This window comes from Sander vitreus, chromosome 8 (genome assembly GCF_031162955.1).
Source record: "Sander vitreus isolate 19-12246 chromosome 8, sanVit1, whole genome shotgun sequence".
Lineage (NCBI taxonomy): Eukaryota > Metazoa > Chordata > Actinopteri > Perciformes > Percidae > Sander > Sander vitreus.
In genome coordinates this window covers 14000086-14027277 of record NC_135862.1, presented here as the reverse complement: position 1 = coordinate 14027277, position 27192 = coordinate 14000086, and the positions used below count along the sequence as shown (strand labels likewise).

General features: G+C 39.1%; 1 protein-coding gene across 1 annotated transcript; it reads left to right on the top strand.

The window, feature by feature from the left end:
* The first annotated feature begins 396 nt into the window (after nucleotides 1–396).
* Nucleotides 397–26627, top strand: chd2 (chromodomain helicase DNA binding protein 2). Its single transcript, XM_078256928.1, has 42 exons — nucleotides 397–576; nucleotides 1931–1996; nucleotides 2133–2199; nucleotides 4889–4946; nucleotides 6355–8267; nucleotides 11722–11956; nucleotides 12617–12703; nucleotides 12909–12970; nucleotides 13424–13546; nucleotides 13871–14053; nucleotides 14652–14791; nucleotides 14898–15123; nucleotides 15212–15312; nucleotides 15400–15441; nucleotides 15597–15775; nucleotides 15890–16014; nucleotides 16145–16361; nucleotides 16459–16548; nucleotides 16677–16867; nucleotides 16964–17152; nucleotides 17254–17416; nucleotides 17578–17730; nucleotides 18215–18286; nucleotides 19392–19541; nucleotides 19644–19792; nucleotides 19877–19973; nucleotides 20065–20157; nucleotides 20277–20450; nucleotides 20572–20741; nucleotides 20847–20888; nucleotides 21003–21142; nucleotides 21385–21523; nucleotides 21608–21758; nucleotides 22031–22153; nucleotides 22264–22383; nucleotides 22869–23009; nucleotides 23258–23374; nucleotides 23482–23660; nucleotides 23752–23851; nucleotides 23962–24151; nucleotides 24438–24678; nucleotides 24782–26627. Exons 5-42 carry the CDS (start codon nucleotides 8122–8124, stop codon nucleotides 25065–25067), a joined length of 5526 nt encoding a protein of 1841 aa, XP_078113054.1. The 5' UTR covers nucleotides 397–576; nucleotides 1931–1996; nucleotides 2133–2199; nucleotides 4889–4946; nucleotides 6355–8121; the 3' UTR covers nucleotides 25068–26627.
* Nucleotides 26628–27192: the final 565 nt, after the last annotated feature.

The window sequence follows — 27192 nt, the reverse complement described above, 5'->3', positions numbered from 1 at the left end:
GTGTTTTTCTACCCCTTAGCAAACATGTTCACATATTTTCATATTTACAGTACTATCATTTAGTATGACATAAATGTATCACTGTTAAAAAAAAATTAGATGTTTTTCTTTAATCATAACAGTAGGTCACACAAAATAGTTGTTTACAATAAATGTTGACGTAAATTAACGTCCAATTTAATACAAAGTGTAGCCATTCCTTCATAACTAAAAACAACGTTCAAATAGTTTTGTTACGCCACCTTTGGTGTTTAAGAAAACGTTTCAAATGTATTGCTATAGGTTTGTGCTAAGGCAGGAAGAGTTTCGGCGGGTTAGAGCTAGCTAGATGGGGCTGGAGCGGAGAGGAAGTGGAGTTTGGCTTACGTTGAGAGGAAAGTGGGCAGAGCCGCTGAAGGATATCAGCTCAGGCGGAGGCAGAGGGAACACACACAACAGAGAAGCAAGGCGTCGACAACGGAGAAGAGGAAGGGCGGAACGATGCGGCCGAAAGACCCACCAAAACGACGAAAATCGCCCAAAAATACGACACAGAAAGGGGTAGATGACGGCGGATAGACACGGGCTGGGAAATGGGTAAGAACCTACGAGTAATCTTATATTTGTAGCTGAAAAATACGAATCGGGTGTATGGCAATATGGTGGATACAACGACAGTAAGACGCAGTGTTGTAAAAATGGCTATGATGTGGTGTCAGCGAAGAATATTGAAAACGATGTAGAAAGTGTAAAATGCCTTTTAATTGGGTTTTAGTTGATGGAATTTGCATGTTTGGTAGCTCTGCTTCGTGTTAACTAAGTTAATATTTAGACAAGCACATTTGTCCTCGACTTGTTTGGAGTTATTTCATCCTACGCATTTAAAATGTGCTTTGTCCTTGAAAGGGCAAATGCCCTTGTATGAATTTACTCGACAAAAACATCAAGTATAAGCAGATATTTCGTCTTTTAAATGTTGTATTGAGAATGATTGGCATCAACACAACAAGCTGGAGCATTTTTTGTTTCTTTTCAGTATATTAGTTTTTTGAGGTTTTTCATCGAATTGTAAATCAAAAGAATATTTAAAAATCGATAATTTTTCACATTATCTTAGCACATAGTGTACAGATGTAGTTACTAACAATATTTAAGTGTTAGATGCTTAATACTAATTAATTAAAAATAGTTTAAATAAATTGTAACAATTGTCTAGATGCTCAAAATATGAATATTGACTGCAATTCTTTCATTGTAGACACTACACATAAACTATACTTTATTTTCTTTGCCAAAAAATAGGTAATAAAAGCTTTGACTTCGAAATACAAAATAGGGTGTTGGCTTTTAACCCTTTCAGCCACTGAATGGAGAATTAACTTAAATATGTACATTAATTTAGTTTTCCATTTACATTACACCTGCAAGACCTGTGAAGACATGTTTTGTTAGAAAGCCTCACTATTAGTAATTGAATTTTGAGAAAACTCCAAATACTGTATTAAAATTAAAGAAATAAATTCATCTTAATATCACATTATTATGGACAAGGTTGTGGATGTATCCACACATGAAGGCAAGTACTACACATAATAAAACAGATTACAATATTTTATAATAGTTATATCTTAAGCTATATTGTTAAATCCAAAAAATTAGTACCACCCTGCACATAAAAAATTGTCTTCCCAAAGCTATTCTGAATAGGATGTTACTGTTGAAGACTCATTTAGTTTCATGTTGAGCCACCAAGACACAAAGATGAAACATTTTCCCGACTAAATACGCTACCACTTATTGACGATTTTCTTAATGTTAATGAGCTGTGAAACATTCTCAAATAATCTTAAAACAAAAAGCCTATTCATTTCCAGTTTGTATGCCAACGTAAATTGCAATTTTGTTAATTGTGACCACAAAAATGATCATATTCTTGTTTTGTATTTTGCAGGAATTCCCTTGATGTTTTACAAATTGCGTCAAAGAAGAAACAAGATCATCTGACCCAAGCTAAATGGTATGTTTTAACCAGTCAAGGCTTTAAGTGTTTGCAGATGAACTAGCTTCATTGTCTTTACTGCTACATACATGTAGCCAGTAGGGTGTGCTGTTGTCACATTTTCTTTCTGAACCTTTATTTTTCTATTTTAAAGGGTTGACCTTTAGCCACCATGGAGTCGCAAATTGAAGGTTTCGGAGATTGCACTGCATCAGAGATTTGTAAGTATCACTTTTTAAAGTAGATTACATGTGTGCAGAAAATTCCTTGCATAGTATTTCTGCATTGAACAGTTTTTTTTTTTTTTACTGACCAAATAAACGGCAGAGTGAACAGTGTATTCTTTCACTTCTGTGTGTATGTCATTATTAGGAAATACCGCTTGAAGTTATGTCTAATGTAGTTTCCATGCATTATAGCGGTTAATTTTGACTGAAAGTGGCCTAATGACAGTCGTGTTTGAAGGTAGGACAGTTCTGCCCCCTAGTGTATAATGTGGCAAGGATGTACATATCAATTAAAAATGCGAACATGATCAAACACCTGACTCTAGGAGAGACATTTCATGTTTGTTTTTTTAAATAACTATGTAAATTCAGCTCATACATTGAAGAGTACTTTAACTCTAAATGGTTTTGACATATTAAAATAGAGTTTGACAGTTAAGCATACTGCTAAAATGTAATTAAAATCATAGGATGTGCCCAGAAGTTCGATGTTAGCCTCTTTCGCAAGCTTTTATGAATATTCAAAGTGTTGAAATAGTTTTTAGAGTTAACAAATAAATATTTAAAGAATTATTCCTTTATGTATTGGATTTTAATAAACGTTATTATAAAAGAAATATTTTTTATATATTAATATTTAAAAATAACATTCGGGTTTGTAATATGTTCATGACTGTCTTCCGACTAGCTCACTAACCCCTTGAAGCATTTAAAATCGTTATTAATTTTTGTCTAAACATGTCCCATGTAATAAAAAAACTTGACAACCGACAATCATCACATTGCACTCGATCATATTTAAAACAGACATTTTAAAACACTTGTGGCTCTAATATTAATCGTCATTAATCAACATTACCCGTCATTAAATGAATAGGATTGACTTCGATATTGACGTCTAAAATGTGTGCTTCGTTAATAGAAAACGCCGCTAAATATAAAAACAAAGTACTTCCTAAACTACCTGTCAGCCAGGGGGCGATAGAGATGTGCTAGCATCACTTTTGGTGAGCTGTAATGTCGCTGTGCACGCACCCTGTAGTGGCTACCTGTGAAAAAATTTCTTGAATGACTACAAAACACTACAAACTGCAGTACAATAAATGCATGAAGGCCAAGAAGAATAGCCTTGCTACTGTTGCCTAACTGAATCCCGATCCTTGTCCAACATCAACTCAGCCCTCAATAACAGCATCGCTGTACAGTGGGTCACTATATCCATCCTGCTCCATAAGACAGACTGAAATAACAAATACAATTGCATTCCATTTGGTCAAAGATGTGGGTCCTTAACATTAATTAATCGTAATAAATAAAAGTGATCACAATAATCGTGATCACCATTTTGGCTATTATCGTGCAGGAAGGCAACAAGTGAATATGGTGGATTTGTGATCCCAAAAGATCCGATCACGCTTTAATTTCCGTAGTGCGAAGATACTGGCCATGCAGACTCCTAGTACAAATCAGCTTGGGAGAATAATGCTAACATCGCTCATACTGCCATATCTGTCAGTAGTTTGACAACCTGTACAACATCCCGAATTTGATTACATTTACAGTTTTGATAACGTGTTAGTTGCCAAACTGGTGGCATTTTGCAAGGGTAATTGTAAAAGAACTATTGGCTAATTTGGGTATACAGTTTCACTCTAGAATTGCAATTTAATTATGATCTGTAGAGGGCATCATACAGTTAATTTCATTAATAGCTATTTGCTCAACGTAAGTTTAATATTAGGTGCCATAAGGTACATTTGATCTGTGTTGTTCATCATTTCCTCATGCCAGTACTTTTGGTCTGTGACACCTGGAGAAAAAAAAAATCTTTGACAACCCCAAAATTTCAGCCTAATGCTGCCATTAGCAGCTGTGATGATATTTTTTGCCAAAAGAATGGCATTGCAGAAACTTTTGTATCTGAATATTAGGAAAAGGCACATTTTAAAACCGAAAAAAGTCTTAACTTGCAACATAAAACAACACTTTCTTGTGATCAGGGATGCATTGATAAGGAATCTCTGAAACAATAATCGTAATTTATTAAATATTTTCCATGGACATTGCTTAGCTAAATAATGACAGCAAGCCGCTCTGAGCCTAGAAAAGCAATTTTTTTTGGCTGTCCACACAAATGTTCTTATTTGTATTTTTTAGCTGTATAAACTGTCAGGAGTCCTTATGACAAAAAGCTTAAAGCTAGAAATCCCCCCCCTAAAGAACATCAAATCAAAGCCATACAGTTAGCAATATGAATTGCTTAATTTGAGACAGGACAAGAACTGTCAACAGACTCAGTGACATTTGGTTCACGTCTGCACATGCCTTAGTTGACAATGCAGGGTGCTTTACTGACTATGTACTACAGGCATAGCTTTTTCTGTTATAAAACAGTAGCTTGCCTGGAAATTAAATCCCAGCACAAACATTTTTCGTATAGAACATCAGCTATTACTCAATACTAGTTATTACAGTTAAGGTTGGAGAGAATTGTGAATTTTCTTCAAAGTCAAATGATTGTATGCTGGAAAATGCATATGCAATCTTTAGTCAATTGCAATTAATGTTTAAAATCAGAAGATCCAAATGCCAGGTCCACTTATTTACTATATCTGTGTGAATGTGATGCTGATAGGGGATACGAATATAATGTATCATTCATTGTTTGTCATCTTTTCTACAGTGGAGGAATGAGACCGGTGTGACGATTTTCGAATTTTGAAGAAAAAGAAGACAGCTCTGTAAGTTTTCCATGTTTGACATGAGTATTTATCCACAAGGCTTACTGAGCTTATTAATATAATGGATAGAAAATGTGACTTTCTAGGGATTAGGTTACCTATATCCTATTAAGATAGGTTGAGGATAACGCACTCCTATTTAAAAGCATTCCCTACATTTATCTGGAGTGTATTGCTGCCATTCACTTTTAGTTCTAAAGGCTAGCACAAGACCTAGGTGTTAGCAGGTAGAGTGCATAAACAAGGGATGTGTTTGTAAATGTAACTTTATCGTAATACATGTGTAACAATTTTCATGAGGTGGCTACTCTTATTGATTAATAGATAAGCTATTTTTACTGTGGCTTTATGTGGACATTGGCTGCGATGCTAACCCGTTTCTCCAAGAGTTTGTATATTCTCAGCTTTTGCTTAAATCTGTATTGGTGTATCGCCTAAAGTTGAAAACATGATAAAACATGGCCGATACAATGTCGCAACTTTTTTTACTGTCATATTTCAACATTTCTGACTCAGCTACTAGGGACATTCTTTTTAGATATGTGAAAATTGCGATTGTTGAAAGGGTTGCTTTAATAGTTATTGGATGCTCTTATGTTCTCCATCTGTTGGTTGATCGTGTATTGGCTTTGATGACTTGGGTAAACATTTTGTCAATTTAGGCAATGGATCTTAATTTGCATACCGCATTGTTTGCTCACATGCCAGTGTTTTGTTGATCGTAATTTGTTTGAACATCACTGCTAAGATCACACAAAACATGTTGTGAAACAGGCTAACTCTAGAATCATCATACCCTGGTGGTCAGTTGATAAATGTATTTGCAAATTATTGTAAAAACTCAGACTTCATTATGCCGATTACTTCAAATGTACCAAACAACATATCAATTCAGAGCCTAAGAACAATTTAATAGGTCTTACATCATCAGTAGAGCTTGTTGCACTTCATACTGTATAACTTAGTACCAAGAATTCTTATGTGTGAGATTCTGCCCAAATCTTTTTATGTGATGCAAAAAATGTTGTATGGAATTGTCTTATTGGAATTTGGCTGTAGTATTTCAACAGCTTTGATCCTTGAACAGTGATGTCGATGAATTATGAACACCCCCTCCCCCCCCAATCTGTAGTTAGCATTCTTTCGATATGACTTTTAATTACAATATGAGAATAGCAATTTTGTTTAAAAAATAGAAGTAACAACTGTGTACTTATATTTTAGAATAACACGCACTTCCGCAATGCTAGCTAACGCAACTGAAAGCTAGCCATCCATGTATGTTACTAAACTATCTTAATTTTAGTCTCGTTTAGCATGCCTTCCTTAACTGCTGGACAGTGAATCATTACTCATTTCAGTTACACTATGGGCTTACAACTTTTCCTTCTTTTTTTATCCTATCAAGACGCCATTCAACTGGATATTGCTGAAGTGGAGACAGCGTTGTTTAACGTGAAGATGGCAAAGTGGTTTGGCAGTTAGCCACATTTTGACAAGATGAAACTTTTTTTTCTGACTGTACTTTGACGATGGATTTTTGTTTTTTACGACAAAGTGGACGCTGGAACACTGTTGCTGGCTGTACAGCGGACTTGAAAAAGTACACTGTTTTTGGAAACAAAAATCAGCCTTTGTACATTTGATATTCGAATGTTGTTTTTTTTTTTTTTTAATAAAGTGTATCTCGTATTTTTCCTGGCTTTGTTTCTTTAGCTAATTACCAGAAAATTACAAGAGGATACTTGGCGTATTATTTTGATAATGTTGAAGTCCATTAGCTCGGCTGTTGGTTTTAAATATTTCAGCTAATCCGTACAACAAATTAATTTGGTTAGCACTGACTTTGTGTCGCTACACGTCAAGGTTTGACCACATAATTTATAAGCTAGCATAGTTTACGGTAAACTTCGTACTAGTTTGATGAATCTCCTGATGTAATGCTCTCTTTTTCGGGTGTTCTACAAAGAATATCATCACTGGATTGGTGAGATAAAGGAAAAGGGGTAATACATTAATAAATTAAAACTGTTGAATACACAAATTTTTCTAAGGTACATTGCAAGTAGTTAAGATTTTGGTCTTGACAAAAATGGTTTCCAAAGACTTTCTAAAATGGCTCCTGGTTGTCCTTCTTCCTGTCTGAACAGGAAGTGATGCAATTGGTGCATCAGAACAAATATATTTTTTATAAAGCCTCTCGGTATTCTTACCTTTTTTGAAGTGGGGAGTAAAGGTCTCAACTTCAAGTCTGGGGCTGCAAATAAATGTAAGTTTATATAAAAGAACATTTTAAACATAATAAAAGGGGTGGGACTTAAACATCACCTGAGTGTGGGGTAAATGGAAATAACGTCAATCAAAGGCAAAGCTTTCAGAGCTAGGAAGGAGCTCTAGATGGCGGCTGAGCCTTGGGAAGGGTGCCATGGGCTTTCGTCAGACCGTTTCTTTTGCCCGTTTTTCGACCGCGACCGCTTGATTTTGATTAAAATTGAAGTGCTGTGATCGTACGATAGATGTTTTGATAAGAATTTAGGCGTTTTGCGAGGTTTTTGGGCTGATTTTTCGAGTTGTACGAGCCGTCTGTGCTGAGGGAGTGCTTGTCGTTGTTTTCCATACTGGTCTCTGGCAGCCATGGCGCGCCTCCATTTTTAGTGTGCTGCTCGCCTCTGTCGCTCAGAGTCTGACAGCAGATGAAGACTTTAAAGGCCTAAAATGTTTTCGAAACGAGGCTCTTTTTTGTAATTTATTGTCACGCTATTATTTTTACAGTTTATTTTTTATTCGAGTCGGATAGAAGCCTGTGATAGATCGAACGTGAATCTAATAGTTCTTTTATAGGTTACCACATTTCTTCACATTGAATTGGTCTGTTTACATTGTGTAGTGCATAATTTACTCATTTTCTCATCCTTAAATCTTATTTTTCTAACCCTTCATGCGATGACGCAGTTGGAATTAATTGCATGCGGCTTGATCCGTGGACTATATTAAACGACGTACGTTGGATATTTAACGTATTGTAGCAGCACCTGTCATTTTTCTTAGCTATATTTTAAATCAGCGACGTAAATAATGATACTCATCCTTCGATTTAATGCCTTTTTTCTTAACTCGTGTCGCACCTCCTGGATTTTAACTGCCACCTGAGCAAAGGCAATCTTGTGGGACTTGTATGATAGTTCATGCTTCCTCTAACTTTTTGACAGTAAATACCAGGACAAAAGACCATCATATTACAGATTTTCAGGATACTATCATGATGAAGAATAAAACTAAAAAACAAGAGGATGAAGGATCGACTCAAAGCAACGCATCAAGGTATGATCCTTATACTTCTGTACCTTTTTCATATCTGGTGTTATTGTTTACCTTGTCAAGCATGGTTGATCACCTGTGTATACATTTGCGACGTGGTTTTGAAGAAGTGCACCACTGTCATGAATGACCTTGCTATTGTTTAATAGCCACACCCTGATTTTCCAACCATTTCTTTCACTCAAAACTGAGGTTTCAGGCCTGTGTTCAGACATCATTGCCCTCAAGATGTATGTGTTAAGACCACAACAAAACTCATTTGTCCTGTATTATGTTGCTAATTTGTCACAAATGTTTCATGTTGTATCGCTATAATGTAATGACCTTGTCTAACTAACGTTAGTTGGTACTGCATTGCACCATTTTATCAACGTTGTTGCTTGTTTTTATTATTTCAGAAACATTGTATTGCTTTGATGTTGCTTGGGGTCATTACTATATCCAGTCTTCTAGATTTCTTATAACATACTTTGTCATTAGTTCTTTGACCTTTAAATCAGGTTGCATGTGGCTTCAATATAAATGTTTATATCAGTCTGTAGGCTTTTATCTGGAGCTGTATTTAAAGTTTTGACCAAGTTATTAAGTTTTAGGAAATCAAAGTTTGCTTATTCAAGTCCTTCATCCCAGATATTTGAATGCCTTATAAATCATTTTGTTTGCTTTAGATGAATAGCTAAACTCAAAACTACTACTACTTCGTGTTTTATGACGCTATGTCGGTGTTCACATGCTTACATAACATAACCTTTTAACCTCCAACTCTTTGTTTTCAGGTGAATGTCGTTTTTACTTTTGTTTTGTGGGCTTTTTTTGCAATGGGCCAGTTTCAATTTTGCACGTTTTTCTTTACACACAATGATTGTTTATTATTAGAATTATTGAATGATTGCTTTCACTTGTCAAGCAAGATATTTTATCCATTGATGGCCTCTTTCCTACACATCCACTGTCATTTTTAAGTATCATAAGTTTAGAAGGCACTTTTGTATTATTAACCTAATGGATATTGATGGTGTTACTTGAAGCATCTGTCTTGAACATGTTTGATGCTTGTGAATGTTTTTTTTAAATCTGGCTTTATCTGTATTACTTGTCAGGTAGATTATATTTAAAGGCATACAGCCAGAAGGGTTGACACTTCAACATTATATTTCTTTTACCATATTGTCTGCTGTTCTTTTTTTTAGAAAGATGGTAAATACTTGCAAGTGTGTATCTATCATCCTCAGGTATCTGAATCTTCAAATATAAAAACAAGTGGAAACACTACTTTATTTTCATCAATAAAGATGTTTTTTAAAACTAATATCAGGTGCATTTGCATGGTGTCAGAACAATGCAGGAATTCAGAAACAGCACAAGTAACTAGCCATATTTTTTAAAAGATGTTTGTATTTAGTTCATAAATGCTATGGCCCAACGTAAGTTTTTAGTGTTAGAATTGCTGCCATGTTTTACAAAAAATAATGCAGCCTGATCACAATAGACTGTTGTGTTTTTAGATAAAGACACAGAAGTTTGGATACTAAATGCAGGTAATCACCCTCACAGCCTTTTACTGACTGTACACTGCAGCAGATTACATCACAATTGTAGTTTCTCTGTGTGATCTTGTGGCAGCCATTTTAGTATTTTCAGCTGTGTGTGAAATATGTCTTCTGCTACTGATGACAGGCTAACTTTTTCATACCGATAGTTGAGCACTGTGGGCATGCACAGCAGCAGAAAGAGCAGCAGAAAATCTGGTGACTTAATGTAAAATTATATCTTACTCAAGTACTATATAAATGCTTTCCTGAGTCACAAAATGGCCCTTGCTTTGTGTGCCCAGCTTGCTCACTTATCTATTAAAACTGAGCTCAGAACTACATGGAGGAGGAACAGGAAGAGTTCATAAATTGGAAAGCCTGCACACTGCTCTGTTATAGGCTAGACCTCCACCTAGCAACATGCCAGCCAATAATAATTCGAGATTATGTCCATGTCCCGCCCACTTTTGACCTTACTTAAAGCGGAAGGAGCCATGCACTTCCGAGTTCGGTCATTGAGGCTGCCCGACCTACTCATGTTGCAGGCTGTGAAATGTAATCCTATTTACATTAACACTAGTTAGATTGTAATCATTTAGTTCCAACAATTTACTTCATGTTCCTCTTCAGTGTTATTCCCATAGTTTTGTAAATGTCAGAATACAGATGTGGTCTAGGGCAAATATAAATCCTTTTGTTTTTTTCAAAACACCCACCCAATACATGAAATAACGATTTAAGCCTGTATACTAATTTTTAAGCATTTAAGACACAAACGCATGTCTGTCCAAAGCGATCCATGTAGGGCAATGCTTCTTACAGATTTATTCTCAGTGAGTGCAGCGCCCCCACGTGCCCAGACGCGGTACTGCATGTAGGGAAACCCAGACAGGAGCGGTCACCATCATATTAATGTATTGTCATCTCCAAATATCAGCTAAGGTCTATTGAAATAGTGCAACAACAAAAAAAGATACTTTTGTATCAGAATGTAACTTAGTTGCATTAGGATATACCCCTGTGATATGTAGCATATCTTGTTTTCAAAGGTCCCAAAACCATTTAATGCTCCTAGTTTGCAGTTTTTCTTTTCCTGAATAAATTACATGTGAAAGTGGTTATCAACTAGGGGGATTCTACCTCTAAAGGTGACCCAAGATAAATCTGAGTCATTTGTTAAGATTTTATTTTTTAAAGAAACTTCTTTTACATACAATTTGTCATTTTTCTTTTGAAACTGAACAACTTCATCTCTTCAGGCCTTTAAAATCCTTCAAATGAAACTATCTGGGAAGAACAAAAATCACAATTTTGCTAAATTGCTCACAACTCATTGCCAACTAAAGCCATAACCTGTGATGTGAGGTCACAGGTAGACATTGTTTCAATTTAAGGAGTCATAAGCTAAATGGTTAAATCAAATTTATTGAGAATATGAATTGGGCTAGTTAGTGTTCACTGTGTTCATACTTTTTTTTTTTTTTCCCCACTTGATTATTTTACTGCTATGCATATATGTCACAAGTAATTGCAGGTTAGCAGAGAGGAAAGATTCGTAACAAGTTTTAGTGATGAAAGCACGTCTTACAATTGTCGAAATGACTAAGAGGATTTGTGTGCCTAAGAGGGAATGAGTTATGAGTTATTATAAGACTGACCTAGGAACATGCTGCATGATGTAATTAGGTTTCTGTTTCCTCTCGGCTGACAGTCCCAATTTACTCATGCCATCAAGCTCTTGTAGTTTCTCCATGTCGTAGTGAGAGTGTGTGCACTTTGAGTTTTAATTTCAAGACATTTTTAAGTTTCCACAACTCTACTCACATTTTGTCATGTTGTGTTGTTGGGTGTACAGAATTATGTAAAACAGAGCTCAACATTTGCACTGACGAATCGAAAGAATGAACATGTTCTTGTTCCTGTAGCAATTCAGCCTCAGAGGAATCCAACAGATCTGCGTCAGAGTCGGGGAGTCAGTCAGAGAGCGAGCATGGCAGTGAGCAGAGGAGATCCCACAATTCTGAGTCAAACAGCTCCTCAGAGTCAGAGAGTCACTCAGAGTCGGAGAGTGGCTCTGCAGGGTCCAAATCACAGCAAACCACAGCCGAAGTGAAAGACAAACCAGTTAAAAAGAAGGAGCGTCTGGCTGATGTGAAGAAGGTAAACGTCACTGAACTCTAGAGAGGTCCTAAGTCTTCTGTGGCAACTTACTGTTTTAGAAGCAGATTAAGGTTCCTGTCCTCTAATAGTGGAGACTAAGTTAACTTTGTTTGTGTAATCGGGCTCTCAATGTGGTTATGAAGGTTTGACATGCAGGACAGTAGTTGCAGGCTAAGTTTTACTTTAGCCATATTGTCTTTGTATCTATGGTACACTAGTGTCCCAGTTCCATACTACATCCTAAGCAGGTTTTGAGTATGTATTGTTCACAATAAAAAGGTGACAAAAAGTATACTCAAAATAGTAAGTATGCATACTACAAAAAAATGCTTGACTTTTAAATGTGCTGTTGATGCACACTATTGTCCCATAATGCACTGCACAAAGGGAGATGAAGTACCACTCGGCTATTAGGTAGCAGGTGGTGGTAATAGCTACAGGGGGGGAAAAAAATACATTTTAATCAAAACGCATGCAGTTTTGATTGACCTTCATCAGCACACACGTTGCATATAATGAATAAGATAATGAAAACAATATTATTTGCAGCCTGATAGCATATACTTACAAAATAGAATGCAGAATGGAATTGGGACATATATTTGTATTGTGATAGAGAAAGTCAGCGGCTCTCTGATAGCAGTCGGTCTCTGTTTACAGATGTGGGACGAACATCCAGATGTGTATGGGGTCAGGAGGTCAAATCGCAGTAGACAGGAGCCGGCTCGTTTAAACATTGGAGCGGGGGTAAGCAGATGTGAACAAAAGCTTGAAGACAGACAATGAAACGATAGAAGATAAATTATACTAATAAGCATCATGACCTGCCTCTGCACAAATATTTCTATTGGCATCAACAAGCCATTCGTGCCACCTAGTGGACGTTTTACAGAAGTGCTGTTACTGAAGCTCTTATGGAAATGTGCATCTGCTGTGCTGACGGTATTTACAGGGTAGCAGTGACTCTGAGAGTGAAAGTCCCAAAAGAAAATCATCCCGAGCTAAGAAGAAAGAGTAAGTGTGATCATCTTTGGGGATTTGTTTTAATATTTTATTATTTCATTTATTTGATAGGACAGCACCATATTCTTTTAATTCTGCCATGTTGAGACACTCATACTGAACTCTTTTGTTAGCAAGCTTTTTCTTATTCAACACTCAATCCATACAGTAGTTTTGCACAATCCATATCCGTTTTTGTTGTCAGTCTGTGTTGGTATTGTGATCCTAATCATTTTAAGCTTGTTTGTAAATGGGTATCTGTTTGTTCCAAATGGGCTCAGTTAGTTTCAGTCAGCCAGGTGATGTTCTACATTTACATCGAATTTGATTGGTCAGATCAGCAGCTAGTCCCTGATCAAATTGTGTTTTGGTGAACACCCTAAGGCCAGTATTTTATGAAATTAAAATTTGGTTATAGCAGTGATTGGCCTTGAGGGTGAACTTGTGGCATTTCTTTGTTGTAAGAAATATCTGGAAAGATGATGACTCAAATGATGAAGAGGAGGAGGAGGAGGAGGAGGCTTCCAACAGTACAGACAGTGAGCAGGAAGAGAAAAAAGTTAGATCCAGACGACTTCCTGCTAGAAGGTAAGAGTGTAGCAAAGCCTGGCCATCAGACAGTTACCCACCCGTCATCTCCAAATCATTCCATAATGTGTGAGCAGTCTCTCTCTCTCTCTCCCCCCCCCCCCCTTTGCCCTTTACTTTGTGAAGTATACACCTGAATGCCTCAGCCTGATGTTCTGACATGTTGTCTAAAATACATCTAAAATGTAATCAAAACATGAGACAAATATTTTTCAAATTGTAAATAAATGTGGCTGCAGTTTCAGTTGGCCAAAAAGAGACCAAAATCACTGTGACGATGATCCAGGATGTTGGTGCCTAATCTCTCTTAACTGTGTTTTACAGACCTCAGACCAAATCATCAACAGCCAAAAAACAGCTGTCTCAAAAAGGCAGGAAGTCTAGGAATCAGGACTCATCTGCTGAAGAAGATGACGACGATGACGACGACGACGATGACGACGACGACGACGACGAAGACACTCCAAAGAGACAGACTCGAAAAAGGGGTGCAACAAAAGTCAAAAGGTGCATTTCTGAACCCAAAGTGTTTTATCTTCTCAGAGATTTTAAGATATTGTTAGTGCAAGTGTCCTGATGCATTGAGCTGTTAGACAGGGACATTTAGTTTAGTTTTCTACATCCACGACGTTCCACTTCCTGGATTGCTCCGTTGCCAGCGGAAGTTCTGCCGGATGTCACTCTTTTCGGCCGGATGTCCGTTTCCTTTCGCTTTCTTTGTGTTGGAATTTCAAACTCTGGTCGATTTATGAAGACTATGGTTCATCATATCAATAGGGTAATTCGAGACAGCTAGCTAGACTATCTGTCCAATCTGAGTTTTCTGTTGCACGACTAAAACAACTTTTGAACGTACACGTTCCACCAAAACAAGTTCCTTCCTGAGACTATTTTGCGGCGGTGCCGTGGCTCTGTGCTTAGCGACGATTGTGATTGGGTTAAAGAAATGCCAATAAACCAGAGCACGTTTTTCTTCCATCCCGGAATGCTGTGTGGACTAGCCAGACCCTCCGCAGCGCTGTGGAGCAAAGTCTGGCAAAGCGAGACTAGTTTTCAGGAATCCAGGCTCAACTTCACCCTTATCCCCTGTTCTGTTGTGTTACAGTTATAAAGAGGACCAACATGACTTTGAAACAGACTCTGATGACCTTATTGAAATGACGGGGGACGCAGGCGAGGAGCAGCAGGATGATGACAGTGAGACCATTGAGAAGGTTATGGACACCAGGACAGGCAAAAAAGGAGGTGAAGCATTTTCACTTGTCTCTTACTATTTTTAAAACCACATTGCTCATTAAAATACTGTATACATGTTGCAAAATGTAAGTTTTTGTTTTTTTTGCTCTTCTAGCCACTGGGGCTTCCACCACTGGGTATGCTGTGCAGGAAAATGGGGACCCGAATGAAGGCTTTGACCCCGAGAATGATGAAGGGGAGACTCACTATTTGATCAAGTGGAAGGGCTGGTCCTACATCCACAACACATGGGAGAGCATGGACTCTCTGATTCAGCAAAAGGTCAAGGGACTAAAGAAACTCGACAACTACAAAAAGAAGCACGATGAGCTCAGTTCATGGTGAAAATCTTTGTCTTTACATTAGCTTTTTTTCTTTTTTTTGCTCATTTTTCAAGAATTTGACAGTTTATTCTATCCCTGTTCATAGGTTGAAGAGGGCGTCCCCTGAGGATGTAGAATTTCATAACTGCCAACAGGAGCTCATATCTGACTTAAACAAGCAGTTTCAGATTATTGAGCGGATTATCGGTAAGAATTAATTATCAGATGTTTGCTTTTGTCTGGTAGTGCTGCAGATTGTCTTTTTTGTTGTACTAAAAATAATTCTATTAACAGCAACAAAAACAGGGAAGACACCAGGAACTGCTGAATTCCCCTGTAAGTCCCTTTTCTAGTTTTTCACCATCACGGTTACATTCTGTGAGCTGCCTTTTTTAAAGGTCTCCTGTGCTATACATTTCTGTCAACTATCAAGTGCTTTTACTCATTGACACAATTGTCTTTTTCTAATCATTTGACTGCTCTTTAAACAGCTCATAGTCACAAGATGCCCTCCTCCAATGAGCCGGAGTATCTATGCAAGTGGATGGGATTGCCCTATTCAGAGTGCAGCTGGGAAGATGGAGCTTTGATTGGAAAGAAGTTTCAGCACTGCATCGACAGCTTCATAAACCGAAACTCCAGTAAAACCGTCCCCTCTAAAGACTGCAAGGTAAGAGTCAAATGACCCAAAATGGTTTAGTTTTTATTTTGTTAATCTCTTCCCTTTTGATATTATATTTGTCTCACCCTAATTAAAGACATTTGTTTCTAACTACTGTTTCAGGTGTTAAAGCAAAGACCAAGGTTTGTTCCGCTGAAGAAACAGCCGTCATATATTGGAGATGATATCCTTCAGCTGAGAGATTATCAGCTGGATGGGTTGAACTGGTTGGCTCACTCCTGGTGCAGGTACTGTGTAAATAGATATAATAATTTGTGTTAGTTTTGATTCCCTAATTTGAAAAATAAGTGGGCTTTTTTTTTTTATTTATTTATTTTTTAAATAAAACCATGCCTTTCTCTTATTCTTCGTGCTCAGGTGTAATAGTGTTATCCTGGCTGATGAGATGGGGCTTGGAAAGACCATCCAGACCATCTCCTTCCTGTCGTACATGTTTCACCAACATCAGCTGTATGGGCCCTTTATAGTGGTGGTGCCTCTGTCTACTCTCACCTCCTGGCAGAGGGAGTTTGAAACCTGGGCCCCGGACATGAACGTGGTGGTCTACCTCGGGGACGTCATGAGCAGGAAATCGGTACTTTGAATCCTGCAGGGGTTTTCTCTTACTGTCTGCTGGTCTCTCCAGAGTTGGTTACATAAACTTACGTTGTTGCTCCTGCTGTTTTATGTAGATCCGTGACTACGAGTGGGTGAACCATCAAACGAAAAGAATACGTTTCAATGCACTGTTAACCACTTATGAAATTCTACTTAAAGACAAGGTAGGTGCAGTGATCAGTATTTCTTTAGGATTGTGTTTACATTTTTTTTAATTTTTTATTATGCAGTATGTCTATTCATAAAGAGAGCCGATCACTGTGGTTTACAAGGACTTCAAATTTGTCTCCAGGGGGTGCTTGGGAACATCAACTGGGCATTTCTGGGTGTGGATGAAGCTCACAGGCTGAAGAATGATGACTCCCTGCTGTACAAAACATTAATGGAGTTCAGGTCCAACCACAGGCTCCTCATTACTGGCACTCCGCTGCAGAACTCCCTCAAAGAGCTCTGGTCACTGTTGCACTTCCTCATGCCTGACAAGTACGTCCTGGTTTAGAAGTAAAGCAGGAAAAACGCCATCAGTTTGACTTCCAGCCAGGGATGGGTGACGTTTGTTATCTCTGTCGTGCACAACAGGTTTGCTTCCTGGGAGGATTTTGAGGATGAACACGGGAAAGGAACGGATAACGGTTATCATAGTCTTCACAAAGTCCTCGAGCCCTTCCTTCTGCGACGTGTCAAGAAAGATGTGGAAAAATCTCTCCCTGCCAAGGTGGAACAGATCCTCCGGGTAGACATGACGGCACAGCAGAAACAATTCTACAAGTATGATGATTTTTTTTTACGACCTCCGTCTTCGCAAACCTCTTGTACAGTAGCTGCATTTTTCCTCCCCATTAACTGAATTTGTTCCTCAATATTTCCAGGTGGATTTTAACAAGGAATTACAGAGCTCTTTTCAAAGGCACCCGAGGCAGCTCCTCTGGCTTCCTGAACATAGTTATGGAGCTTAAAAAGTGCTGCAACCACAGTTTCCTCATTAAACAGCCTGAGGATCCAGAAACTGAAACACAACAGGAACACCTGCAGGTATGTCTCCTTAGGAGCTCCCTTTAGCTCCCACCAACACCTTTAGGATATATCTGCTCTGCAAACTAGTTGTGACATAGGAAAGATGAAAACACAACAGACCAAAAGAAGGCTCATGGCTACTTAATTTTTCCTGACAGCCTAATTTTTAACCATTTCAGAGTCTAGTGAGGGGCAGTGGGAAGCTGGTGCTGCTGGACAAGCTGCTGACCAGACTCCGAGAAAGAGGTAACCGAGTCCTGATCTTCTCCCAGATGGTCAGGATGTTGGACATTCTGGCTGAATACCTCGCCAAGAAGCGCTACACATTCCAGGTAAGATTAGCACAGGGCTACATTTCCATACTATACATCTGCTTTGTTTTCTGCTAAAAGAAAGTGTTTGTTTGGAACATAAAAATTGGGCAATGTGCTGTGAATACCTTTATTCAGACACAGTTAAGTGTAGACACTTAACTGTGTCTACACCGACAGGCTTTTGGGGTGGTTGTGTTGGGTAGGTGCGACTCGGATGAGGATCAGATGTCAGTGTTGTTGCGCACATACTCCGCCAGGCTGAGAGATCATGTGGTTATTTATATCAAGTTATTTTCTGCCGAAGACCACACAAACTGCTGCAAGTCACTCGACTCAGGTTGTTTTTGCTGACTTGGTCTCGGTTGTAGACTGTTGTATTAGTCTGAGCATATATACTGGGTACAATGGCATGTCAAGCAAAGTGATGCCAAGGTTATAGCATATAGCTGCCCGGGAAATCTTCAAAGGGTAATTTCTCTGTGTTTGCCTCTCTCCTCTTCAGCGGCTGGACGGTTCCATAAAGGGAGAAATCCGAAAGCAAGCACTTGACCACTTTAATGCAGAAGGCTCAGAGGTATGTGTACTAATAATTTAATGTTGCTCACTGAGTTGTAATATTAGCATATCACAAAAAGCAGTCCTATTTTATTGGAATCATGACTAAGGCTGTCACAGGATGGATTTTCTTTTGTACCACACAAATTTGTGAAATCATCAAACTGTTGCAGTTACCACCATTAAAAAATAATGTTAATCATAGCTGTTATAAAATAGTTCCTAAATAAACTTTTTGAATGCATTTATTCCTGTAGTAGTCTATTCTTTATATTATATATATATATATATATATATATATAGTCCAAATGTTTCTTTATTCCAGTGTTGTCATAAAGATGCTGCATTTGCCGGAATATTGGTCTGCATCAGAGCATGTGAGTGGAGCGCGAGCGGGAAGATATCAGATGGAGAACAGAGCAGATGTTTTAAAAAGTTGAAGCGTCGCCTTATCTCCCACTCTATCCCGCTCCGGTATTGCTCACACTGTGAGTTCTAAGCATGCCCGGCCCAGACTCACGTTGTACATACAGATGAAGATGCCCTCCATGCCGCCAGTTACCGGGGCACTGCCGCCGTCCGGCTAACTTTTGAACGAGGGGCTCCGGGCACTGTTGGCATTAAGTGAGGGAGGCCGGCCCCCTTCATCTGATAAATACAACGTAGCGGGGGGAATGTAAAGCTCCTTGGCGAGTAGTGGAAATTTGGGACCCTCCACTCCGCTCACATGCATTCGCCAGGCATGTCATTTGATTCGGCAAGCACCCATTCGTTATTGAAACCGAGACAGACCGGCAACTGAACACTGTTTATTGACAATAAGCCGCTTGTGGGGACAAGCTTGACTCTGCGGTGGGCCTGATGTGACTGCGTCACCGCAGTAATGTAGTAAACACGACAGCCCTAATTATCTAATTATAAATAAACGACATTGCACTTCTTGTTTTTGGACTACTTTATTTGAGTGCAGTAGCGCATTAAGGATACATTTGATAAATGGTGTAAAAAGAATCAAATATACATTAATACTTGAAAGAAAGTCAGAGGTCGGATTACATTTGATGGTGTGTGTTGAGGTGTATTAATCAATGAGATCTGTATTAACAGTGTCATCTGTTTTCCAGGACTTCTGCTTCCTGTTGTCCACCAGAGCTGGAGGTTTAGGGATAAACTTGGCCTCAGCAGACACCGTAGTCATCTTTGACTCTGACTGGAACCCTCAAAATGACCTGCAAGCACAAGCCAGGGCTCACAGGATCGGCCAGAAGAAACAGGTAATCCATGGCTCAAATTGATGGCTTTCATTGTACATCTGCTCCAGAATTGAAAAGATTATTGTGTAGTAAGAAAATTACATCTATGCTTTCCTTTCATAGGTGAATATTTATCGACTGGTCACCAAAGGGACAGTTGAGGAGGACATCATTGAGAGGGCAAAGAAGAAGATGGTTTTGGACCATCTTGTCATTCAGAGAATGGACACCACTGGTCGAACTGTACTGGACAGCAACTCGGGAAACACAAAGTAAGATGTCAGAAATCATCTTGTTTAATTTTAAGATACTGAAGCTCTCTGTGTGTTTTAACTTTGCTGCTTTTTTTGCTACAGTTCAAACCCGTTCAATAAAGAAGAACTGACTGCTATCCTCAAGTTTGGCGCAGAGGAGCTTTTCAAAGAGGCAGAAGGAGAGGAGTCTGAACCACAGGTGCTGTATTACGACTAATTATCTTTTGTGCATTCAAAATACTTGTTTTACATATTTGTAAAATCAAACCAGAATGTATTTCTTTCTGTAGGAGATGGATATTGATGAGATCTTGAGGCTGGCTGAAACAAGAGAAAGTGACCAGGGCTCAAGTGCTACGGATGAACTTCTATCTCAGTTTAAGGTACCGGTTACTATTATTGTAAAGTTTTTAAAGACCCTGATCTGAAATCATGTCAATGTCAAGCATCCCTCTCTTTCAACTTCTAAATAGTTTCCTTCTTTCTCCTCATGTCGCTGCAGGTGGCCAATTTCTCCAGCATGGAAGAGAGCACGCCCGAGTTTGCGGATAAGTCCATACGGGAATGGGATGATATCATCCCTGAAGAGCAGCGACGCAAAATAGAGGAGGAGGAGAAGCAGCGGGAGATGGAAGACATCTTCATGCTGCCCAGAAGCAGGAGCTCTAACAAGAGGGTAAGAGGGGATTTTCTAACAGATTTATTTGAGAAAGACAAAGTGTTAAAAAGCTAACTATCTTCCAGCAGCTTATTTGAATCGGGTCATAAGGTGTCACTCTGGTTCCTCTGTCTTTCAGGCTCAGGCCAACGATAGTGACAGCGACGTGGGCTCCAAGCTGAAGCACCGCTCCTCAGGCTCTGAAAGTGAGACTGATGATAGCGATGACGACAAGAGGCCGAAGAAGAGAGGCAGACCCAGAGCTCGCAAAAACAATGTGGAGGGCTTCACTGATGCGGAGATCCGCAGGTAAAATATTTTAGCTTTTTTTCTGTTTCTATTTCTTTTTGTATTAACAGTGGTTCCTTTCATGAACACAATTAAAATGTATTAATGATCATATATCATTAACAGGTTCATTAAGGCATACAAGAAATTTGGATCTCCACTCGAAAGGTAAGCATTGTAAAATTCTATTAATAATGTATGGCTACATCATTTGATTGCATGGTTTGTCAGACAACTTAATTGGTCATACTTAAACAGTCAGGTGCTCATTTCTGTGTCCAGGTTGGAGGCTATTGCCCGAGATTCTGAGCTGGTTGACAAATCCATAGCAGACTTGAAGAGACTTGGTGAACTGATCCATACTAGTTGTGTGACTGCAGTGCAGGAGCACGAGGAACACCTTAAGGAGAACCCAGTTGAGGGTATGTTGGGTTTACTTTGTTTATCAGTGTTTTAAGCCCCCAACGTCTCCTTCCAGACAGCGCTGCCTGGAAGGCACTAGGATTAGGCAATGGTTAGGGTTAGGTGACTTGAAGTCAACAGTCGCAGCGCTGCCTTGAAGTCGCCATTGGGGGCTTAAAACACCAACGAGCGTTTACTTGTTTAGAGTTATTTGAAATCATTTTTTCAGGCCTAAAAAAGATACATGTTGTTATTATTCCAGCCAAAGGTCCTGGGAAACGCCGAGGAATTAACATCAAGATCTCAGGAGTGCAGGTCAACGCCAAGTCCATCATCCAGCATGAGGAAGAGTTTGAGCCCCTGCACAAAGTTGTGCCCTCCAATCCTGCTGAGAGAAATAAGTAAGATACCACTGTTACGTTACAATGTTAAGATAAGTGCATTTGTGTTGCAGATTAAATTTGACAAGTCTCTGTGTCCCATAGGTTCAGTCTGACATGCAGGGTCAAAGTAGCCCACTTTGATGTAGACTGGGATCTGCAGGATGACATTCAGCTCTTGCTTGGTACCTATGAGCACGGCTTTGGCAACTGGGATCTGATCAAGACGGACCCTGACCTTAAACTCGCTGATAAGGCAAATGTCTAATTTCTACCTTTATCATTAAGTTGGAGATGAATGGAAATCTAAATATAAGAACATAAGCACACACTCTGCTTAAATTAATACATTTATTGTGTGCATTTGGACCACAACTGTCCCGTTCAGATATTGTAAAAGCTTTGAAAAATATGTTTTTATAAGTCAAGACCTGGTCAAATAGTTGCGAATTTCTTCTTTAGCTCGTACACCATAATCGGCACCTTTTCTAATCGTGTCCATCTAACATTTACTTTCCCTCTGCACAGATTCTCCCAGATGATCCAAGCAAGAAGCCCCAGGCCAAGCAGTTGCAGGCGAGAGCTGAGTATCTTCTGAAGCTGCTGAAGAAAGAACAGGACAGTACAGACGGGTCTAAAACAGGGGAGGAGGTACGCTGCTATTAATCCCTGAGTTACTCATCCATTATTACTGTTTTCACCACATGAAGTTTGCCTTTGACCTACCAGCCACACAGCTCATCCAGTCTCTTCCTCCACAGGTCAAAGTGAGGAAGAGGAAGCCTCGGGTGAAAAAGGAGAAGATTCTCAAGGATGAGCAGGGCAACGACATCTCCTCCCCCCGCCTGTCCGACAACCCGTCAGAGGAGGGCGAGGTCAAGGTCCGTGTCACCTGCTAGTCTGTAGGGTTCAGGCTGAGTTACGCTTCTGTGTCGAGGTTTTCTGCTGCCTACAGTACACGTGGAGTGTCTCATTGTAGCTGATGTGCTCCTCTTAAAGTGTTTTTACTACAATAAGTTGCTATGCGTTGTATTTTCTCCTACCTTTTTCAAGTGCAAGTAGTGTTTGACAGTAAAAGCAAAGATTTTCACTAAGGACAAAGACATTTGATTTTGTGACCCAGAAAAGCCACTCCATCGTGTCCTTAATGATGCTACCACAGTCAGTGGATAAACTATAAACCAGGCCCCGTCAAGTAGAACTACTGCAACACCTTAACAAAGAAATGTGATTCAGATATGTATTTAGATAAGCAGAGCAATGGTAGATTTGATTCGCTAAATCCAACCAAATCCTTGTTCTCTCATGTTGTATGACCCTATGGTATATTGTTTAACATGCGTTGTCTTGTCTCGCGTTTGAGCAGGATGATGGAACAGAGAAGTCTCCCGCCAAGAAAAGACAAAAGAAAAAGGATAACAAAGAGAACAAAGAAAAACAGGGAACTCCTAAAAAGGAGAAGGACGGAGACAAAGAAAAAAAGGGTCCCAAGCCCAGAAAAGAAAAGGTATTTCAGCAAAGTATTTATGAGCTCATCATATGTGCTTTGTTCAAACAGTTTTAAATGTATATGGACGTAATGTTGATGGAAAACACAATGTCATTGTAGCATTAATATGCAACATGCAGCTGAAAGACTGTAGCTAGAAGGTCACAGCCTTTTGCCAGTCTGTCCCCATCCTGTGAATAATTTATTCAAGGTATGATTAGATGATGCGGGGTAATTGTCTTATGTCCCGTGTTTCTGTATTTCAGGCTAAAGGAGCCAAAGGGAAGAAGACTCAAGGTCCAGTTCACATTACGGCTGGGTCTGACCCCGTTCCCATTGAAGGAAAGGAGGATGATGAACTCGACCAGGAGACTTTCAGTATTGTGAGTTTCTTCTTTAGTACCCATGCAAAGATTAAGCCAGTGGAATTTGAGAAGTAATTTGTGAACAGTGCACTACAATAATATCAGCACTTTGTACTCGTGTCTAGTGTAAGGAGCGCATGAGGCCAGTGAAAAAGGCCCTGAAGCAGCTGGATAAACCAGATGAGGGTCTGTCGGATCAGGAGCAGCTCCAGCACACTCGCACATGCCTACTAAAGATTGGAGACCGAATCTCAGAGTGCCTTAAAGCCTACAGTGACCCTGAACATGTCAAAATATGGCGGAGGTAAGATGATTTAATTATTACCTTTTGTGAAATGAATCCTGATGCTCAGTTGTTTAACTCTGCTAATGGGTATTTTTTCCGTTTTTGGCAGAAACCTCTGGATTTTTGTGTCCAAGTTTACAGAGTTTGGTGCAAGGAAGCTTCACAAGCTTTACAAAATGGCACAGAAGAAGCGATCACACGAGGAAGAGGCAAGTGGTTCCTATCTGTAGTTGTCAACACTGGTTTATCAGGTGTTAGGAAGTGAACGTGATTGTTTTGTACATAAACCCACATTGAAAATATCCTGGGATGTTTCCAGAAGGAGCAAAAGAAGAAGGATGATTCTGGAGGGAGGGTGAAAAACTTCAGACCAGAGTCCTGTGGTTCCAGTCGAGACTCCACGGGTACGTCGTCCTCCAAACCTGGCTCTCACTCGACTCAGCCAGGCCCTCACGGACACCACAGAGAGTCGTACAACTCAGCTAATAAGCGGCACTTTAGCAATGATGGTACGTGAGGATAGAATTATTTTAGTTTAAGGCACAGAAAACTCTGAACAAAGTAAGCATTTGTGAGCTAGCAAGCAGATTTAGTTAACATTGGACAATGCCAGGCTTCCCCCTGTTTCCCGCCTTTGTGCTGAGCTAAGCTAACCGTTTCCTGGCTGTATCTTCATATTCACCAAACAGATTTCCCCCCAAATGTTGAGCTATTTCTATGACAGTGAATTTACCTATTAAATAATGCAATAATGGATTTATTTTGAAATACCAGATTCTACATGTTTCATTGCAGATAGAGGAGACTGGCAAAGGGACCGTAAATACAATTACCCAAGTAACAGCAACCAGTCATGGCAGGGAGACCGACATCATCAGTATGACCGCTATAAGGATCACTATGGTGATCGACGTCCACATGGAGACTCGTACCGCAGCTCAGGCAGTTACCGCAACAACAGCTCCCCTCGAAAAAGGCCATATGAGCAGTACAGCAATGACCGGGACCACAGGGGTCATAGACCATATTATGACAGGTGAGAGTTACTCTGATGACATGTTTTAGTTTTTTGATTAGATAACACAGAACTGTAATGCCATACAACTGGTTTCACAGCAATGCTATAAATGACATTTCAGGCATTCGGACCCCAAGAGAAGACGTCCGGATGAATTCCGTCCCAACTACCACCAGGGAAGAGAAGGCCCTCTTCAGGACTTCAGGAGGATGCCAGAGCACAGGCCGGCCGGTCCAGCCGGGCCAGAGCACTACAGCAGGCCCTTCCACCCTGACAAACCTCCTCCGCCACAGGACCCTCGCTCCCCACAGGCTCAGAAGTCTCCCCAAGACTCCCGCTCTCCGCCGGAGCGGCCGGCAGAGCCAAACGCAGTGGCAGATCCTAACTGGAACAACAGGAAAACATAAAAGTATGACAGTGCTGGCTAAGAAACTGATCTGGCCATTTAGTCCACGGTCAAAGCCACATATATGCTGCTGATGGACAAGTCTGGACTCGCCAATCATAAGCTCACAGTTGGAAAGGGAATCAACATGAACCCTCTTTACCAGCAAAACTATTTTGCTCTTTTGTCCCAGTGGCTGTGAATGATTTGTGACCTGAAGGAAGAGGTTTGTTTTCCTCGTCATCTTCAAGATGGGGAAAAAAAGAAAAACTAGAACAAGCATCTTTATTTAAATGAATTGACTCAAATCAGTTAACCATGGTAAGACTGAATGGAGTGCTAATGGATGCTTAGTCCCATGGACTATTTTCTAAGGAGAATTTAGGATACATGAACTGATGACTGATCTTAATCCTAAAAGTGCCTGAAGGCTTTGGCCTTTCTGAATGGTAAATGTATGGGATTATTCCCGAAGGAAGCATGACATGGGAATTATTTTTTTGTGTTTAGCTTTAAGTCTTGCAAATGATGTCATTAGACAATTTCAATACAAAAGAATGTGTTCATCATCATCATCTGCACCTTCAAAATGTTTATCTTGAACATGTAGCTGAACTGAGTCACCATGTGGGTTAAAATGGTGGTGTATGTTTCCTCTAAACACTCTACAAAAAGGTTTTTAGCAAATTCAAATTGCTCATGTGTACAAATAATCATCATTTCTGTAATTGTGTAGCTACATAAATCATTGCAATCGTCTTGCTTTGTTCACTTTAACCACTTTCCCTCTTAGTAGGCCCAATGAAGCTTTGTAAGCAGTATTTATTGCAAAAACTTTTGCAAAGGCTGTTAACACTATGACTCAGAACAATCCTTTATTTTTGCCTTTCAGTATTCTGATGATTATGAACGGTACTTCAGTGTAATTTCATTAATGCGTCTAGCCACATACAGTATGTAAGTACTCAATTATGTCTGAAAATACTACGTGATAAAACATTTTCTTTCCTTATCTATGGTTGGGCAATGCTGTTGCTGGTAGGTTGTTAAAGGGTTATCAGGAAGTTGCTGATTACATTTGGTTATGTTTATTACCTTTGGTCACTCTTTTCCTGTGCCAAACCTGCTCTGGCCCTCAAATTTCTTTTTTTTTTACGCTTCTCCATTTGTGCCTTATTTATGTGAATATTATCATACTGTATATTCGTGGACAGTACTGGGGCCTAAAATAGGCAGGATGTAGTATTACTCATTTTTAGGAATTTGCTCTAAATGAACTTGTTAAGGGACTACGTATTCTGGTAATCATCATGTGGTTCTGTGATTTTTCAAGAGTTGATAATTTGAGGGGAAAACATAAATCTAAAGAAATCATGTGTGTTTGGTCCAGGGCACTTAGCCGACCTGTTACAGTGAACAGCCAGCGCATCTTTTCTTCCATGTTAAGCAAGCTACAGTTCCTGTATCATATGTTCTTCAAGAAAGTCTAAATAATTTATATTTGTGACAAAACCACTCTTCATGAGAAATGTGCTGTACATATGTTTGGACATATGTAATAAACTTTGTTACACAATGAAAATGTGTCTACTTTCATTTCCTTATGGCGGACTTGATTAATATCTTCCTGATTTCATCATCATGTAGTCTCTACTGCAAAGACATGCAATATGTTCTCAGGACTGATATGTATAAAAATTATAAGTGACATAATTATGATCCTATTCATACAATTAAGAGTGGTATTATAAATGTTCCTAAGTGGTTAGACATTTCAGTCTTTTATTATAAAAAAAAAATGCAATCATATTAGCTGAGCTGTGAAATACAATAATTCTGGTGAGTTTGAAGGATGATAAATAAGAAAAACATCAAATTTAGTAAATTTGTTATTTCTAAATATTTAAACTTGCCAGATAACGTATTATGGACATTTACATTTTTACGTCACCCTTTGAGTTCTCAGTTACAGAAAAACCTAACATTTTGTAGGGGGTTTCACTGAAAATTGTTACTATATTCTTTAACTCATTTAAGATGTTTAATACCTCAAATATATTAATGTCAACATAATTGTAAGGTAACTTTTATAAACCTTCCTCTTGTATGCTACAATTTACTGATGCATAATCTTAGTTATGTCTTAA

Bases quoted from the DNA above. Each gene is read 5' to 3' on its own strand.
- chd2 (XM_078256928.1), top strand. From the start codon at position 8,122: ATGATAGTTCATGCTTCCTCTAACTTTTTGACAGTAAATACCAGGACA. The intron at 11,957-12,616 runs GTAAACGTCACT...CTCTGTTTACAG, and splicing joins GTCTGGCTGATGTGAAGAAG to ATGTGGGACGAACATCCAGA. The intron at 13,547-13,870 runs GTAAGAGTGTAG...TGTGTTTTACAG, and splicing joins AGACGACTTCCTGCTAGAAG to ACCTCAGACCAAATCATCAA.